The 19,671-nt window shown below is 32.3% G+C and overlaps 3 protein-coding genes across 8 annotated transcripts; all 3 read left to right on the top strand.

The window, feature by feature from the left end:
• The first annotated feature begins 67 nt into the window (after window positions 1–67).
• Window positions 68–12,411, top strand: LOC144473778 (uncharacterized). Of its 6 annotated transcripts, none has more exons than XM_078187973.1 (17): window positions 68–292; window positions 872–973; window positions 1,053–1,512; window positions 1,700–1,916; window positions 1,996–2,076; window positions 2,179–3,744; window positions 3,831–4,082; window positions 4,167–4,268; window positions 4,483–4,587; window positions 4,895–5,039; window positions 5,123–7,611; window positions 7,708–8,118; window positions 8,205–8,408; window positions 8,500–9,032; window positions 9,128–9,371; window positions 9,468–9,570; window positions 9,654–12,408. In XM_078187973.1, exons 4-17 carry the CDS (start codon window positions 1,812–1,814, stop codon window positions 10,391–10,393), a joined length of 7,080 nt encoding a protein of 2,359 aa, XP_078044099.1. In that variant the 5' UTR covers window positions 68–292; window positions 872–973; window positions 1,053–1,512; window positions 1,700–1,811; the 3' UTR covers window positions 10,394–12,408. The 6 variants fall into 6 exon arrangements, with proteins under 6 accessions (XP_078044099.1, XP_078044098.1, XP_078044104.1 ...); XM_078187972.1 differs by adding an exon at window positions 414–525 and having other exon boundaries at window positions 872–1,512; XM_078187978.1 differs by having other exon boundaries at window positions 872–1,512; window positions 2,179–2,226; window positions 3,184–3,744; window positions 9,654–12,401.
• Window positions 12,412–13,119: 708 nt separating this feature from the next.
• Dph2 (Diphthamide biosynthesis 2) lies at window positions 13,120–15,355 on the top strand. The gene is made up of 5 exons (XM_078187992.1): window positions 13,120–13,474; window positions 13,735–14,068; window positions 14,146–14,627; window positions 14,698–14,989; window positions 15,059–15,355. The coding sequence occupies exons 1-5, from the start codon at window positions 13,358–13,360 to the stop codon at window positions 15,223–15,225; spliced, it is 1,392 nt and encodes a 463-aa protein (XP_078044118.1). The 5' UTR covers window positions 13,120–13,357; the 3' UTR covers window positions 15,226–15,355.
• A 128-nt stretch (window positions 15,356–15,483) lies between these two features.
• Window positions 15,484–19,555, top strand: Nhe1 (Na[+]/H[+] hydrogen exchanger 1). The gene is made up of 5 exons (XM_078187986.1): window positions 15,484–16,924; window positions 16,996–17,165; window positions 17,243–17,614; window positions 17,694–18,025; window positions 18,439–19,555. Exons 1-5 carry the CDS (start codon window positions 15,637–15,639, stop codon window positions 18,464–18,466), a joined length of 2,190 nt encoding a protein of 729 aa, XP_078044112.1. The 5' UTR covers window positions 15,484–15,636; the 3' UTR covers window positions 18,467–19,555.
• Window positions 19,556–19,671: the final 116 nt, after the last annotated feature.

Raw genomic sequence — 19,671 nt, 5'->3', positions numbered from 1 at the left:
GTGTCGCCAATGGTAAAAGCACTGGGATTTTATAGACTTGTGCTAATGGCAGCCTTGACAAATACATGATGGCCGTTGCCACCGAATAGTGTAACGCGTACATGGAACTGTCGTGTGCCAGAAAAGTTTATTATTTTAAGTAGAATTTTTCCTCTCGTGTTGTTCATATATGTTGTTTTTGTTCGCGAAGGAATAAAAGGTTGTGTACAGAACTGAAATCATGCCGAAAGAAGTGTGAAAAAACGAAAAATTGTAAGAAGAAAACACGGGTGGCAAAACCGCGTTCGCGGAGGTAATATTGACAATTTTTCATCACGACGCTACTCTCATTTTTCCGCGTCAATATGAAATACACGCATCCAGGATACCTTCTTTGAGTTTCTGAGCTATACGAACCGAAAATTTTTTTACAGATGGTTGCTTTTTCTTTTGTTTACGCCTTGTCAGTTGGGCTTTTGTTGTGTGCATCCGCGCGCCGCTGGTACCCATAAGTGAGAGTGAGATGTATGCGATTCTTGTATGCGTGTAAGTGGCTTGTGTGGCACGTATGCTTGCACACAAGCATGCAAGTTATAACCTCAAAAAGTGTTTCCAGCTGTCGAATTTTTATTCAGAACTTTTTTCCCGCTATAAAATGATTATTTGTACCTATAAGTGTGAGTGTAGTACAACAGTGTGTTGATTTCTAGTCCATAACATATAACACAATTTCTTAATAATAACATCCACATTATTTGACATTAAAAGCTTTATTAAGTCTATAATTAATGATTTCCTGTAAATTAAAAGGATATATTATAGTTTGAATGACATTTTTGCCATGTATTCATGTATTATTAATGAGTAATTGAATATTGTTTACATGTTGCAGAACACAAATTGAGTGCTGATCCTAAGAAGCCATAAGTGTTTAGTGTATGTGACACTTTTAAACAAAACTGGAATGTGAACGAACTCTAAATCATAATTAATGGTTTGCTCGCAAAATGTCTTGATATTAATGTCCTGAATGTTTATAAACTGCTAAATAATGTCTGCCGAATATTACTTAGAGTTGGGATAATACAAAGGACATATATATAGAAAGTGGCATCCAAAATTGTTTTATATGCATAATTTCAAATGTAATGTCATGGAAAAATGTAGTTCAACTGTGTTTATACATGGATGTGATCCTGCAACAAATGTTCTTTAAAGATAAGTCAGACTACTTTCAAAATGCAATTGTGCAGTTATTCTTTAATGGATAATGTAGTTCGAAAAAGAACTACCTATTATGCAAAAGAAATTAATATCCAATTATGGTTAGCACTACAGCATGATATTAAACATAAACATCAACAACATATATAAACACACAGATTTTAAAGTGATAAGAAAGTGCTGCCTAAATAACGTGTGAAATACGAAGTTATATGGATGACAGGAATAGGAGACGTAGGTCGCAGACGCGTTGAGTGGCGCCGTAGCGCAAATCTAATCTTTCTCTGTCACTGAGCTTAGCAACCATTGGTAAGTATCTTTGATGTATTCCAATGTCAGTAAATATTAATAAAAGTAAAAAGTTATCCTAATTAAGAATTAAGGTTTTATATTCGCAAAAAAATTCGAGACAATTTTGATTAATGTTTTTATATCTGTATACTTTACATTTTCATGTATTAAAATTTATTTATATCTATTACATCTTTTATTTCAGTTGGTAATTTTCAATGTGTATTACAAATGTATATAGGAGTACTTAGAAGTAAGCCTAGATAAACTGAAAAGGTGGCTAGACGCTGCCCAGAGTAAAGAGGGGCTGCGTGGGCATGCAGCAGCCTCAGTCACGCCCTCTTCTCGGGGACTCAGTATCCTCTACAACTTCCCCGACTGCTCGGCGTAACAATCCTGTTGCTGTTTTAACGCATCAACAAGTATGTTCTTCTTAAATATAAAGACAGTGTATATGTTGTTATTACTGTGTTATATTATAAATTCTATTTTGACTTCTAGTTGCAACAGTTGCAACAATTACAGGCCCAGAACTCGAGTGGTCAATCTCTGACATTTGCTTTGCAACAAACATCAAATAATGTAAGCATTTTTATTCAAAATCATAAAGAAGGAATTTCATATGAGTTATTTATTGTGAAAGAAATTAAGTGATTAATTTTATTATAAATGTTTGTATTGCAGCCACAAGACCAAGGAAATGGATCCACGACTGGAAATCACATAGTATATGTAAACCAACTAAATCATTTAAATCAGGGTACCATAAATCCCTCGGGGACTGGTATGGGCCTACCCCCGGCCACCCCCACTTTTGGGGTGGGCCTTAATATGGGATTGCCACTATCACTTCTAAATACCAGTCTTACATCCCTCACATCTAATGTTATCACAACGTCAAATCCTCTGCTCAATTTGGGCCTGCCAAGCATAAATACAGGACTACCTACAATAAATCCTAGCCTGAATCACTTGAATGCTATAAACTCCAATTTAACTTCGAATATTGGTTCAAACAGTATTAGTAATGGTTTATCTGGTTTGGGACAGGATTTAAATAATATAAATACTGGAATTAATAGACTTAATACGTTAAATTCAACGAGTTTAAACTCTGGATTATCGAATGTTAACACTGGAATTACTAATGTAAATCCAAACTTGACAAGTTTAAACTCAAACGTAAACCAGAATCTTACCAGTTTAAGCACAAACTTCACCTCTCCAAGTTCTGGTGTGTCTGGTTTAACTGCTATTAATCCAAACATAAATGCAAATCTGACGACTACCAGTATAAATTCTGGTGTAAATCAAGGTCTGAATCGACCTGTTAATGCTTTAACAACTGGATTGACTCAAACTAGTCTGAATTCTAACAGTACGCAATTTCCATTCCAAACCATACAGAGTATACAAAGTATTGCACCACACATTGTTGGATCGAATATTGCACATGTACCAAGTTCTGCCATATCTCAACATCCAAATTCAAACGTTTCTACTATTTCACAAATATCAAATGCTGGTACTTTAACAAGTTCCAGTATATTTACAAGCACTTCCAACGAACCAAATCATTCAACCGCAGCAAATGTGAATCACGCTTCAAATGCGAATCTCACTACTAATATTCCACATCTTGGTACAATGCACTCAAATATATCTAATGTATCAACGTCTAATGTACAGCATATATCTGCATCAAACGAGCCGAATATGTCACTGAGTCATACATCTTCCTTAAGTTCCTCTCAATCAACTGGATTTCAACCTCAGCGACAGTATTCACAGGGAATTAACCCTGGCTTAAGTTCGTCAGTAACATTAACGGGTTCGTCTCAGCCATCAAATGTGGTCAGTACAATAAATACTGTAAAATCTATGCAAAACATTCAAAGTCAAAATATTAGTTCTCCAAGTAGTCCATTTTCGATACCATTGAAAAGTCCGGCGTCTAATATCGCACCACCGACACCAAGCCCTAGTCCTAACAGGCTATTACTTAGAAGTCCAGCTTCGAATTCGATACAATCGAACCGGAATAGCCCGAGTCCTGTTGGGACATCAACGTCAAACAATAATTTTAATATACAAATGCAAAGTCCAATGCAGAGTCCAATGAGTGTTAGCCAAATTCAAAGTCCTGTACTTAGTCCGTATCCTCCTGCAAAAAGTCCTCATCTATTAAGTGGAAATAACTCTCTAAACAACAGAAGTCCGGCACCTGGCGGTAGTCCTGGTCCACCTGTGGTAAGAAATCATTTTATATGCCATATATAAATTTTATATACTTTTAATAGCGCTTACAGATTTCATAATATTGTTTTTTAATTCAGGTTAGATCTAATACACCCATACTGCAACAAGGTATGCAAGTATTGCAAATAATTCATGGTACACCACAGGGGTATCAATCAACACCAACACAGCTTGTAACTAGAACACATCTCTTTGGAAATCAACAAATTCAGATAGCAACAACTAAGCCTGCTAAGCAACCTCCACAAATTTTACCAAAACCTCCTAATCAACAAACAGCTGGATCGCAACAAAAACAACAACGTGTTACCACTACTATTACGAATCAAGTAACATATTTTATTAAACTATAACTATTTTAAGTATAATATTTCAAAAATTTAGTTGTAATTCAATTATTTAACAATTATAAGGTCACTCAACAAACCCAGCCACAGTTAGTTCTTGCTGGACCTCAACCAAATCCCACAGCAGCTACAATGATACCTACAGCACAAGGCCTCCTTTTAAATCAGGTATGTAATTTTACGCATATGTTTAAGGTTTCCATCATTTGCATGCTTGTTCATTATGAGATCATTTAAAAGTGTTCATGTTGTGCCTGTTCTAGCACTTACCAATATAAAATATTTTTAATATGCTTGATTTCTATTATAACGGCTTATTTGCATTTTTAGTGTCACAAATATCTGCTTTGTGCTTCATATGTTTATCACATTTCATACATAGGTTTTGCCGTCAACCGGGCCCGTTATTGTACAGCAGCAACCAGGTGGTGTTCAACTTATACTAAGAACGCCAGCAAGTGCCCAGCAACAAACACATACTGCACAGGTGATGGTTTCATCCATGCAGCCAAACAATTTCATCATATTCTATCATTGCTTACTTAATACTTACATAGAAGTTTCTTTATATATCACTTCAAATGTTACTTAAAGTCATCAGTCATCTTTTTACATGGTTTCGATCATCCTAAGATTTTGTATGCATTTCATGGTTCTTCTTGATTTATTTAATTCTTCGAATAAATTATTAAAAGTAAATCATATACAATGATAAAAAAAAGTTCGATAAGGAAAATTAGGGAAAAAATGTTATCTTGTAAAATATACGTTATACAAGTCCTATTCTTTTACAGTTAACACAGCAGCAGTTAGTAAGGGTTGTCACGGCACAAGGAATGCAATTACAAGGTATTACTCCTACATTTTTCGCTGTGCCTAATGGATTTCCTCCAGCTGCTTCTCCAGTAATTAGACATACTCCGTCAAGTCCTGCACCTTGTAAGTTTTATAATTAGTAATTTATTTCAATATATTATCCCGTGTGTGCTAATCCAAATTCTGAAATCATTTTTCTTATGCAGCTGCGAATTCTGGAACTGGCAACTCTATAGTGATTCAAAATGCAATGGTACAAAGTCCTCAACCACAGATTTCGCAAGTTGGATCAGGTACTAATACCGGCAGTACTACGTGTACACAAACTGTTGTTGAACAGAGTTTGTTACCACCACCCAAAAAGAAAGCAAAGAAGAAAAAGAAAACGAAACGAAAGGATGATGAACCACCGAAATTAGATCTTGCTAGTATAATGAAAATATCTGGGATAGGAGATGATGATGATATTTTTGATAGTGATCTTACAACGGAAGCTGAAGTTTCTTGTCAAGGTCAAGTTGACTCTAGTTCAGGACAAAATCTAGGACAACTCCCATCTCAAGTGACTATACCTACTAGTTCTGCTCAGAATCTGATACAAGTACCTGTACCAAATACAACGAATACACAAACTTCTGTGTCTCAGACACTTAATAGTCAACTTGTTGCCCAACTTCAGATGCCTGTACAGAGCACAATACAGGGTCAATTACGATTCGCTCTTGGGGAAGATGGAAGAGTTGTTTTACATCGAACTCCGGAACCAAATCAATCGGAAATGGATCAGGCGACCGCTCAAGCATTAATACGATCATTAACGCAAGGAGGAGGTCAAAATACGCCTATTATTTCGCAGCTTCTTGGACAGGCACAAACTACAACGCAGACTACGCAAAGTACTGTATTACAGAGACAGAAATTTGTTAAGTCTCCTCTTTCATCCAGTGTTACAACAGTTACTACTACTGTAAGTCCTACAGGCCCTCAAAGTGTTACTTGTGCTACTAGTCCACAACATGTGCAAGTATGTTCAAAACCAAGTAATCAGCAAAAAAGTGTAAATGTTCCTCAAGAATCCAATCCTGTGTTAAACGTTTGTGTGCAAAGTAATCTTGGATCTTTGCAAGCATTGGATATGCAACCATCAAAAAACATTACTGTACAAAATCTTATACCAGCGTCAAAAACGACTCCGTCACCTAACTCTAGCCTTGTACAATCCAACAGTAATGTGTTGACGACTTCTGATGTTCTAGTACCGAAATCGCAGTGTACCACATTCAGTGTGCAAAGTTCTCGATTGACTAATCCGAACCAAGCAAATACTAATCAACAAAATTCCAATGTTTCTACACAAAAATCTAGTCAAGTGCGGCTCACGAATGCTTGCGTAACTACTAACGTGCGACAAAATCTAAATAAAATATCACAAAGTAGTGCGCATGTTCAAAAGTCATTGCCAAATAGTTTAATTGTACAAAATGAACACACCATTGCAAAAAATAATCAGAATCTTCAGCAAGGGAACCAACAGGATAATATCACATTGCAACAAGAAACACCAATGTTTCAGCATAATCAACATCAGCAGATAACAGCGCAGACTGTGCAAACGCAAAACGTTCAACACGTTTTTGAACAAAATCTTCAAACATCTGGATCAAATGTTCAACATAATTCTGTAAATATGTTGCAGCAACAAAGCTCCTGTAATGCTATGCAACATGATACCATGAATGTTTTACAACATTCTAGTATACAACAAAATACAATTAACGTGCTTCAGCAAAATGCAGCCGGTAATGTACAAAATATTGAGCAAAATCTGCAATCTGGAATTAGTGATATAGCTCAAGCGCAACAAAATGTTATCACCAGTATGCAACAACAAAATACATCTGCTATTTTGCACAATGCAAGTGTACAACAGAATGTGAACGTGCAACAACAGAAAGTTGTTGCACAAGCTAATACGTTTTCTTCTGTTAATGCACAACATTTTGACAGTCAAAATGCAGCTAATACTATGCAGCAGCAGCAAGGACTAAATACACAGCAAAATAGTCAACATCAAAATATTGTTATAACAAACGCTCCTGCTTCTTCTAATACTATCCAACAGAATGAATCTCAAAAAGTAGAAACTCAGAGTACAACAATGCTTAATTCAGCGGCAAACAATATATTGAACAATGCGCCAAAAATTACACCCGAAATTTTGAATGCGTTGAGCAATTTGAATCCTAATGACCAACTATTAATTGCAAATGCAAATGGACAGATGCAAGTTATAAGTCAACAACTGTTGCAACAATTTTTGGCTGGGCAATTAAACGCGACCAGCCAGGTGCAAAATCAAAACCAAACTCAAAAAATAGTAATTGGTGAACCAGATGCGAACGGTCCGAATTTACAAGGTGTACAAATCAATACACCGACGAGTCAAATAATTGTAAATAGTTCTGGTGGAGCTCCTACTATTCAAAATAATATACAAAATATTGTAGTACAAGCTGCGCCTTCGCAAATGCCGCAACATATACAGATCCAAAATTCCGGATTTCCAAGTCAATTTATTGACAATCTAAATCAACAACAAATAAGAAATATAGGACAAACAAGTCAACCAAAGAAGGCGAAAATTGTTAAAAGAACAAAAACTGCTGTCACTACTCAAAACACTGGAAATGTCCAAGTATGTCAAACAATTTTATTCTCATATTTTATTAATGTATTTATACTCGTGCTTACATAATGATTTGTTTCTAAATGTAAATACTTGTAATATTAGGTAACAAAAACTGTTACGGTTTCCCGCCCAACAATGATATCAACGAATACAACAAACCTTCATAAGGTTGATAATCCTAGTAAAACAAATGCTGTGGTATCTCAAAGTACAAATCTGATTAAGAGTGAGTCTACTCAAATTGTCACAAATGGTCCTGTACTTCCACCATCTCCTGGAAGTCACTTATCTGTTCCCTCGAATGGTCAAATGGTTCAAAGAGTGCAGACCATTCAACTACCTGCTCAAAAACAGCAAATGTTGAAGACTATACAATCTCAAATACAAGCTATATTAGCTCGAAAATCAGGTTCACAACCGGATCAATCGGTTTTAACAAAATTATATCAAGAACAAGCGAAAATTTTAGCAAGTGGGAAAGTTGTTAGCACTACGACACATTCCGTTAGCAGTGTAAGTTTTTATACAAAATCTACATTATAAATATTTTTATAACTGTAATTAATAATCATAATGATATTAATACTGATACGAAATAGGGTTCCGAAGCAAGTTTCAACGTAAATGCAGTTCCAACAATAGCATCTACCATAACGCCACAAAATTCTTTTAAAAATCAGACGTCGACAGTACAAACTCAAACACACACATCTACTACTGTAGTAACATCGCAAAATTTAAATCCAAGCATACCAACAACTGTGCAAAGTAACACAAGGAATAGTTATATGAATAATCTTACTGTAAGTAACGAAATATCCTAATGTGATATTCTTGATATATATACACATATTTATTAGTTGCTAAGCTGTATGATAATATGGATACTTGCAGGTACCACAAACTGTGCAGGGACAACACTGTATACAAAACAGTCAGAATGTGCATCAAGCGCACACGAAACAGCACAAAACTTATCAAGATCATGGAAACCAGATATTGAGTCCGTCCTCTGCCAATATGCAAATTTTCTCACCACCAATAACTTCTGTAGCTACCGTGCAGACCAACGCACAACAATTAGCTCCAGTTCAAACACAACCAACAGGAATGCAGCAATCAACGCAATGTCAAACTGATCCATTAGATATTAAACCAAACATACAAATATCAAGTCCTATTAAACAAGAACTATCTTCACCTATTCAAGTACAAGTTCAAAGTGGCCCTCCTGCAGGACAGGTAGCCTCACCTAGAATGATTGGCAAAGGACCACAAAGGATTCAAAGTCCAGTAAACACTAATAGCAATTCGAACAAACAGATCGTCAGTCCTAACAGTAATTCAAGTCCTTTAGTGAGTCCTAGACAAGGTGTAAAAAGACCTGCGTCTAGCCCAATTTGCAGACAAATTAATCGTAGTGACTTGTAAGTCTAGTTTTCTTATCTTAACTTGTTTTTACGCATAATAACTTAATATATTTGTTATACTTAAAAATATGTTGGTATAATTATTTTTATAGGTTAGAGCAACAGTTAAAAATTGATCAAAACGGTGCGATTAATCCTGATGTCAATACACCATTTTTAAGTAAGCGGGATGCTTGTAAACGTCTTGTAAGGTATCATTGTTTAAATGAACAACTACCTAGTCCGAAGTATTTAGCGAAAGCTGATAAAAAATTTGAAGAAACGGCAAAACATCTGTTAACAAAATTCAACTCTATGATGAACAAATACACGTACCTTCTTTTAATGGAGAGCATGGTATATTTCTTATTTCATAGAAATTTATTCTGTATTCAATAATATTTATAAATTAGATTATGTGAAATATATTCTGTAATTGGAATATTATTACAGCGAGAAGTGAGGACATCAGAACTTATGATGATTGATAGAACTTTTGTTGCTGATGAACAGAATATATTAAATAGGTTACGAGAACAAGAGGCTAAAGTTAATGGTATGTTTTTTTATATTTTTATATGCCAAGAGAAAAATATACAATACATTTCTCAATAATAATTGTTCCATTATGGTTTCCAGAAGAATTTAAAAAGGAAGAAAAGCCATTGGTGCCAAAGGTTGAACCTGGTCTTACAGAAGAAGACAAATTATCATCACCATTAACTAACGTTTCTGTAAAACGTGAATTAGAAGATGACTTTCCAAGTGACGAAATTGAATGTAAACCAGTGATTAAATCAGCAAGTTGTACTAGTGGTGATTACGACGAGTGGGTAGAAATTCAAAAGGAACTCGGTGTATATCCATCTACCACAGACTCGTTCAAATGTAAAAATAGTAATAATAGTAGTAGTAATAGTGCATGTGCTGTGGCTGTAACAAAATCGTCGAAAGCTGAAAGAACACGAGCGAACGGTGAATGTCGTGCGAATGTATCAAGTGCGAGTGTTTCTGGAATTCAAAACACAGTTGTAAAAGACAGTTGTGAACAAGATAATACAACTGTTTTTGAGAGACGTTGGAGTAGCGCTACAGACCTTGAACGGGATCTACTAGAAGACAGTGACAGCTTAGATGGGCTGGCTTTACACTCTCAAACACAATGTCCAGGCTCTCTCCATATAACTAATGAAAGTGGGAATGGTAATGAACACGATGATATTACCGCACAGGTACAATCTGCTATTGATAGCATTCTTAATCTTAAAAAACGTCCTACAAACACATTACCTGGCAGTAGTGGTAACAGTGCATCACAGTCCAGTGAATCAAAGGACACAGTGCTTGACCAAGCAGTCCGCAGCATTTTAGGCTCGTGACCCTCCTTTAATAAAGTATGTTAAACAAGTGAAGTTAATGGTGAACATCAAGCTAATTGTTCGTTTTGAAAAATTTTAAAAGGACTATACATTCATTTTGGTGATTTTTGTGGTTAATGTGAATAATATATGAACTATATTTGACATTAAGAATGCAACATTGTTTTTTCGGTAATGCATATCTAAAATCATACAAATTGTTGCTAAATTATTTGTACAAAAAAATCGTGCAGCCTTAATTTCATTTATATATAAATTAAAACAGACTAACTGGATTATGCAATTTTACATTTTTCTCCAAAGTTTTGTTCTGCAATGGCAATAACTATTCATAATATAAAAACATGTATACTTTCCAGTAGTCTAGCTGTAATAAAGCCATCGCGTTTACCTAATTCTAGCAGCTGTACATGTGGATAGATAGAGAGATAGATCGATAGATAGATAGTTAGTTAAATAAATAGATAACTCGCTCAGATTTTTCAATCTGCCACTTTATAATGTAATTTTGTAAAAAGTAATTATTTAAAAACAACTTATTCCACTTTGTCTGTAGTACTTGTAGAGAAATCTTGCGAATACTTAAAACTGGGTCGGTAAATTGTACATACGTTTTTAACGTGTATTATTAATATTATTATTGCTATTATTTGTATTATTGTTATTGAGAATTACTCTCAGAATTATTATTGTATTATTATTATTAATATTATTATTATATTATAATTATTATTACTATTATTGTCAACGATACCATTGTCTCAAATAATGAGGAATGTATGGTATAAAGAGAAAGTAGTGGTTTAAGAGACTGAAATGGAAGACAATGAAAAAAGCATAGAAGGCAAATGATATATAAGGTGAAAAGGGAACACAAAACCTCTATATTAATTTGAATTCATTTCTATTTAATGTATATGCAGTCTTAAATGTTGAAATGCAAAATCAAACAGGCAAACATTTTTTAAGTAGATATAGCGTTTTACAACTTCTTTGTCATCACATGAAATCACAATAGACCTGGGTAATTGATGAGTACATGTGTAGAGAGCACATGTGTGGAAAAAGGGTAAACCCACATTGGTAACATTTTAAGCAAATGATAGATAACCGGTGAGTAAGGTTTAGAAACCAAATCTTTCTATATGTGCCTTTTTTATTTTTTACATAGTTGATGACTAATAATATCATATATGTACACTTGACTCATGACTTTGATTCACGCGATGCTAATATGTCAAATAATAAATGCAGATTTTAAATCAGTAAATTAAACATACAGAACGATGGTCTGAGTTAATCATTTTCTAGGTATCTCACTAATTACAAAAATAATTCTTCATCACCGACAGTGCTTTTGCAAGAAGAATTTAGTTATGTAACTGTATTTTTGCATCCTTTTCCCACATAAATTCATGATAGCTCTCTATACACAGAGGCAATGAAATGTTTTTGGCAAAAGCAATCCAAGACTGACGTATATACAGAGAATCAAGCAAAACTATGTAATGTATTACAATAAGAAATAATCATTTGTACATAATATTCAATTACACTCTCGACGGCAATCGTGACTTAATGAATTCTTCAAAGATTTTAAAATTTGGATATGCTAAAGTTCTTTTGATCCTAATAAATTGCCGATATTTCACGAGCTCGTGTACGACAATATTTTTATCCTTGCCTGTATTAAGATTTTAATTTGCAGCATGAAATTTGATTTTCAGTACTGACAATTCTCCGTAACAGTGTAATAATGCCTAACGAGAGTGGAGTGGTTAATATGATAAAATGTAATTATTATTACCAATTACATGATTATAGATATCATGATTCACAAATATCTTATAATGAACATATTCCTCTCCTATCACGATACCATGGAATTATTAATATTCCATTGTAAATGCAAGATATTAGGTGCCTTATGATACAATGTTCAGTGAACTTTTTTATTCTGTCAACTATGCATTATTTTAATACCACACAGACACAAAACAATTGAGTATTACGCATAGTTCAAAATGTTTTATCATATTTCATACATATAATTGTGTTCATTTCTAATATGGAAAAGTATTATTATAGTTGCATTGTCTTTTCAAAACTATAAAAATTTCATTAATTATTGTACTTTAAATATTAGTATATTAAGACATTTTTTAACAAATGCTTGAATGCGCTTCATATGTCTGCTTTATATGAAATTGCATGTTTTTTATGCGTACTTACATATTAATTTATACCAAAGAATACAAAATTAATTAAAATTGAGCCACCAATACTAATGATGGTATTTGTAGCAATAATTAATAATGACTTAAATTAATATTTCTTTTTTGTATAGGTACACTAGAACATTTGCTTTTGAATTAACTTCTGCTTTAAAAATATGTAATTATGTAAGAAATTTACATTACAGAATCGAAATACCAATATCTAATGATATGAAGTATTAGTGCATGTAGATTGAAAAAGAATTTATTTATATATATATATCGAAAAAATATCGAAAACCAGTTTTAAATGTGTTACATTTACTAAAGTATATATCATCCACTTTTATAATTTTTCAATATAATATTAGAAACAAATATTTTAAAGGTAAGTTGAAATGTTGCATATTGTAAAGTAAATCAATGCGGTAAAAAAATGTAAATAAAAAAATTCATGTTCCAAGAAGGATTATTTAGTAATTTAAAAAAATATTCATGCAAAAATTGCCAAAGTCGATGATGTTTCAGAATTTTTATTATTTTTTCGGATACTGTAACAATGAGAGCAGCATGTGTGTGTCATATAGTTTATATGTATATGTAGACATCTCGGCGACATGCTGCGTGATTTCTAGTGACCTCTTGTAATTGCATGTGTGTACAGTACACTGGCGTATTCATCACACGTATAAATGTACCTGTTTGTAAATAATTTTTGTTATGTGTAAAATTTAGTGCATGAGACAAAATGATACCAGAAGTGACTGTAAAAATTACCCAACGTGAAATAAATGATGGTACTGAAGATGACCCTTACGAAGTGGAAAAATGCTGTAAATGGATTGATGCTTGTAATTTAAATAAGGTTCGAATGATTTATCTATAAAGTGACTATTTTATCACTTAGAATTGTAAGATTGAATTGTAATGAAACATTTTATTTCCACATCTATTCTATTTCCTAAATAATATTTAAAAAAAAAATCTTGTTGTGAAGGTTAAACGTGTTTACCGTAATATTTTTATTTACTAATGCTTAGAAGTAGAATGTGATATCTTACATTAAATAAATGCATATCTAGTATGTAGAAAACGTTTAATTCGACGAGTATAAAATACTTTCAGATTTGTTTACAATTTCCTGATAGCCTTTTACATGATTCTGTAAAAATTGCATTAAATTTGGAGAATCGTATCAATAAGAAAGTGTACATTTTGGGAGATACTACTTGTGGTAGTTGTTGCATTGATGAAATAACAGCTCAACATATCGATGCAGATGGTATCATACATTTTGGTCATGCTTGTTTAAATCCCACTGTGAGATTGCCAGTGTTCCATGTTTTGCCAAAAAAAGAAATTAATGTAACAGAAGTTATTAACAAATTTAAATTTAATTTTGAAGATAAATGTAAAAAACTGTTATTCTTTTATGATGTTGCTTATGCACATAAAATTGGTAAGTTTTATATTATTAGGAAAACATTAGCATATTAAATTTACATAGGTGTTTTTATAAATGTTTTTTAATTACAGAAAGTGTACAAAGTATATTACGTCCACTTTATGAAAATTTAATCTTCACTTCTTTAAATTGCAGTTCCAATGTAGAATACACAGACGTTAAAAATAATTCTTCTGTAGTGGTCTTAGGTAGAAGTTTTAATTTAGAAGGAGGTTGCAATATAAGGGAGTATGAGGCATTTTATCTTGGGAGTGGTGAAAAAACATTTACTACATTAGCAGTAACAATCCCTGTAAAGAAATGGTATTATTTTGAAGATAATAATATTATTGAATCCCAAGCTTTAAATACTCCATGGTTAAAAAGAAGAAGATTTTTGGTTGAAAAATTAAAAGATGCTAAAGTTGTTGGTATAATTGTAGCCACGCTAGGAATTAAATATTATTTGGAGACGTTAACAATGGTTAAAAATATTCTTAAAAATAAGAATAAAAAATGTTATATTCTCAGTGTAGGTAAAATTAATCCAATGAAACTTGCAAATTTTCCAGAGGTATGTAAATTACATTTTATGAATTTTTATCCAAAACAGTAGTAATATTTTTACATATGCATATTTACAGATTGATGTTTTTGTCATGATAACATGTCCTGAAAATGAAATGTTCGATTCTCGAGAGTTTTTAAAACCGATACTTATGCCCTATGAGGTTGAACTAGCATTTAATAGCTCAAGAGAATCATATACAGAGTTTTGTATGGATTTTCGACAAATTTTACCAGGAGGAATGCATTATGTTGATTTTACATCGTCAACAGATGCAGATACTTCTTTAATTACTGGTGAACTTAGAAATTGTAATGAAAATGTTCCATGTTCAGATAAGATGAATGCACTGGCAATAAAAGATCCAGGTATTTTAGTCTTATAAATACAATTTGCCAATGAATATTTCTCCAATAACATTATTTTGATTGAATTAGGGATTGTTGCAATTGGAAAAGCAGGAGCAGAATTTTTGAACAGTAGATCTTGGAAAGGTGTTGAACAAAGATTGGGAAAAGATGAAGCGCATTCAGCGGGTATTGGTCGATCTGGTTTACCTACCAGTTATGATAGTGAACCCCCTGTTGCAAAAAATATTAATTAAATATTAATAATTAAATACAATAAGTTCTAATGTAATTTTGATTTTTTGGTGGAAACCAAAATTTTGATGTACAATATGTGTATAATATAGCGTACTTCACTATAAATATATATTATTTGTCTTATAATAATTTTAGTTTTATTACTTGCAGTATAGTAATATAAGTTTAGAGGTCTGAATTAAATTAAAAAATATATACAATATAGGTATATATGTATATGGAATAGTTTTTTTTTTACAGCCGAACCCATGTCGCATTGCTGACGTAAACGCAAAGCGAGATATCGCAATAAGTACATATGTTCATACATTCTATATGATCAGCTGTGCACTGTCAAATTGTAAGGCTAGGAGTACATTCGGGAGAAATGTGTGTCTAAGTATCGTGAATAATGTAAAAGATATTTTAAAATGAATTTATATTCAAATAATAAACTTTTATGTACAAATTTTATCATTTACACAATCTTCGTTTTTGGTGCGTTTATTGCTGTGTTAAATGCCGAGGAAACGTCTAACCTCAAACACGAAAATATCACATTGGACAATAAGACTAATACGCTGCAAAATATAACGCAGACACACTTGAACAGCAGCACATTAGTAGAAACGCATGCATCTGAAACATCTGTCAATAACAATGTGAATATAAGTACCTCTGTACCAAATGTTGCAGATACTAAATCTCAAATTGTATCTACAAGTACAATTCGATTGGATCACGACGTTAATAATGAAACTACCGAAAAAGTTAATACTGTTACAATAAATAATATCATTGACAAAAATGGAAGCACTGTATCAGATTTTGTGCTTTCGTCACAAAGTCCAGATATTAGCAATGCAACAAATGCGAGTACTACAACTATTACTCCGGCAGAACCAGTATTACCCGATAAGGGATCTGCAGAAGAAGAACACAATAGTTCTATGTCCATATTTTTTGTTCTCTGTGTGTTAGCCTTAGGCATTTTACTTATACACTTGATGCTGCAAACAAATTTTCAATATTTACCAGAGTCTGTAGTAATTGTTTTCTTAGGAGGAGCCATCGGTATGATCATAAATCTTATGTCAAATCAGAATATAGCTAATTGGAGAAAGGAAGAAGCCTTCTCTCCAACTGCTTTTTTCCTTGTACTTCTACCACCTATCATATTTGAATCGGGGTATAATTTGCACAAAGGAAATTTTTTTCAGAACATTGGCAGTATCTTAGTTTTTGCTATTTTTGGTACAGCGATATCAGCATTTGTTATCGGTGCTGGAATATATCTATTAGGATTAGCTCAAGTAGCATATAAACTTAGTTTTGTTGAAAGTTTTGCATTCGGATCTCTAATATCTGCAGTAGATCCTGTTGCTACGGTAGCTATATTTCATGCTTTAGATGTAGATCCAGTATTAAACATGTTAGTTTTTGGAGAATCTATCCTAAATGATGCAATTTCTATTGTATTAACCACCTCTGTATTAGAATCTAATAATGCGTCAACTACTAGTGAAGCCATTATTCTTGGCTTAAATAGATTTTGTCTCATGTTTTTTGCTTCTGCGGGTATTGGAGTTGTTTTTGCTCTTATAAGTGCATTGTTACTCAAACATGTGGATCTTAGAAAAAATCCTTCCCTTGAGTTTGGACTTATGTTGGTATTTACCTATGCACCATATGTATTGGCAGAAGGCATCCAATTATCTGGTAAGATTTTTAATATTTAAATTTACTATTACTACACTGTAATATAAGTAAATTATCAATTTTTGTTTCAGGTATTATGGCAATTTTATTTAACGGGATTGTAATGTCGCATTATACTCACTTTAACTTATCAACTGTGACTCAAATCACAATGCAGCAAACCATGAGAACACTGGCGTTTATTGCTGAAACTTGTGTATTTGCTTATTTGGGTCTAGCTTTGTTCAGCTTTAGACATCGAGTAAAATATTCTCTATTTAATATTATTTTCGTTATTTTTTTTGTTACATTAATGCAATCATTGTATCTTATTCGTAGGTTGAACCTGCATTAGTTGTATGGTCCATAATCCTCTGTCTCATTGGTAGAGCTGCAAACATCTTTCCTTTAGCTCTTCTTGTTAACCGTTTTCGAGAGCATCAGATCACAAGGAAAATGATGTTTATAATGTGGTTTAGTGGCTTGCGAGGTGCTATTTCTTATGCTTTGTCACTCCATTTGGATTTTAGTGATGAAACCCGACATGTGATTATTACAACTACGTTAATTATTGTGTTATTTACAACATTAATTTTTGGTGGTTCAACCATGCCACTGTTAAAGTTTATGAGGGCTGAGAAAAAGCAAAAGAGTAACAGTAGAAGAAAGAGGAAGGATAAAGAAGTGTCTTTGAGTAAAACTAGAGAATGGGTAAGTTTATAGATACTTACGTATATGCAATAAATAAATGTGTACTAGATTATAAATAAATGTTACACTTTTATTTTAGGGCCAAACAATAGATTCTGAGCATCTATCAGAACTCACAGAAGAAGAGATTGAAGTATCGTTCCTTCAATCACGAATTCGTGGTTTTGCAAGATGGGATTTAAAATTCTTTATTCCTTTCTTTACAAGAAGGTTTACCCAGCAAGAACTGAAAGATTGTAAATCACAAATGACAGATCTAACAAATCAGTGGTATCAAGCTATCCGAATAAGTCCTATGGAATCTGATGATGATGTAACTACTGCATCAACAGCACAATTAAATATAAATTTATCTGGAGAAAGTAGAACTCAGATTCATGGAAAACAAAACAAAGGACGTCCAAGTCATGGGTCTATATTAAGTATTTAATAAATAACTGTGTGGTATGCTAAATATGCTACCAATGCTGCGCTTATATGTGAATGTATCTAAGCATTTATTGATAATGTTATTTATGTTCACTATAATTTAGAAAAAATATTTTTTTATAATCGCAAGCAGGGTTTGTTCAACTTTCTCAATTTACATTAATTTGAATCAATAATTGACATAGTATATGATAAAATATTAAAATATCAGTAAAAAATCTGTTGGCTTCAGTAAATTGCTTAAAATTGTTATGTGATCGTAAAATTTCTCTGACGAAACTTGTTTGGTGTTTAAAGTATTGGCTTTGCTCTCAGGGCTTATTTATTGGTGAGGGGCTATAGTTTAAATACGATTAAACATTTGAATAAATAATAAATTTATAATTAATTTACAGAGAAGATGAGGATTGGTCTGATTATTAATTGAATCCGTAGATCAAAACGTAAGTGCTGTATAAAATGATTATATTACATATTGAAGTTAGTCCAACATTATTAATGTGACATTCGTGAATGATAAACAAGCCCCTACATGTTATTATAAATTTAAGTTCCTTTTTAGTTTATTAGAGCTAATTAGTAATATACCGAAATGGAGAAACATGTGATATTCTCAAAACAATTCTAACTTCTGCACAAAAGTAATGTATAAATATATTACTTATATACATATATTAATTTTTATATGCTAGTTATGCTGCATATCATGCGAAATAAATATTTGTATAAAATATAGAACTCGTATGGCACTAAAAACTTAAAAGATTATAACAAGTGATACAGTTTACTTTTATAGAAGTAATATTTAATTTTCAAATTTATAAAAATGATCTACATTCGTTAGTATTATAAAATTGAAATTATTTTTAGTCTAAGTACATATTTGTACACAGAGTTGTATTATAATAAGATATTTGCCAAGACCACTTTTAATAATAGTATTTAATAATTTTCATTTTTAAACAACTTCTTATTTCATGATTAAAATGCAATTTAATTCTAAATTTTATTTCACTGTTTTAACTATTATCTATAAGACTTGCAAATATCCTATTATATTGTATATATTGTATGAATAATACATTTAATGCACGGCATTAGTACTTTATAACACAAAGTGTTTTTTCTTTTAATATTATTTTTTTAAATAATTCTAAAAAAATAACTTTCTTCTTCTAAAGACAAAGACAAAAGTATGTAACTTGTTTAAATCATTCATTCAAAGAAAATGAAGGCAGAAGAGTAGAAATTTTCGTTAACACAATTAAATATAATTATATAGCATCAAAATGAAAAGTAACTAGAACGGAATGCTTTTGTCCATGCTCTTTTTAAAGTATTCTAAATATGTACAATAACATCAATGATACACACATAGACAATAAGAATATATAGTTTGTATAATAAACGATTAATTGCAAAACAGAACATTTTTTTGCCAAATTTGAAAGTAATGATAAGTGCAAGAAGGGAAAAAAAGAAAATACACGTTATTTCATTTTTGTGTGAATTTATTTTTGATATATACCGATCTCAGGAGGTGGGTAAGTGGGTCTGTTATCTTATTTTTCTGCGGCAGAGCACATAACGGAGGCAGCGTCTAAAACATCAAATCCGTTTATTTGTTC

Source organism: Augochlora pura, chromosome 7 (genome assembly GCF_028453695.1).
Source record: "Augochlora pura isolate Apur16 chromosome 7, APUR_v2.2.1, whole genome shotgun sequence".
Classification (NCBI taxonomy): domain Eukaryota; kingdom Metazoa; phylum Arthropoda; class Insecta; order Hymenoptera; family Halictidae; genus Augochlora; species Augochlora pura.
This window is presented reverse-complemented; position numbering and strand designations above follow the sequence as displayed.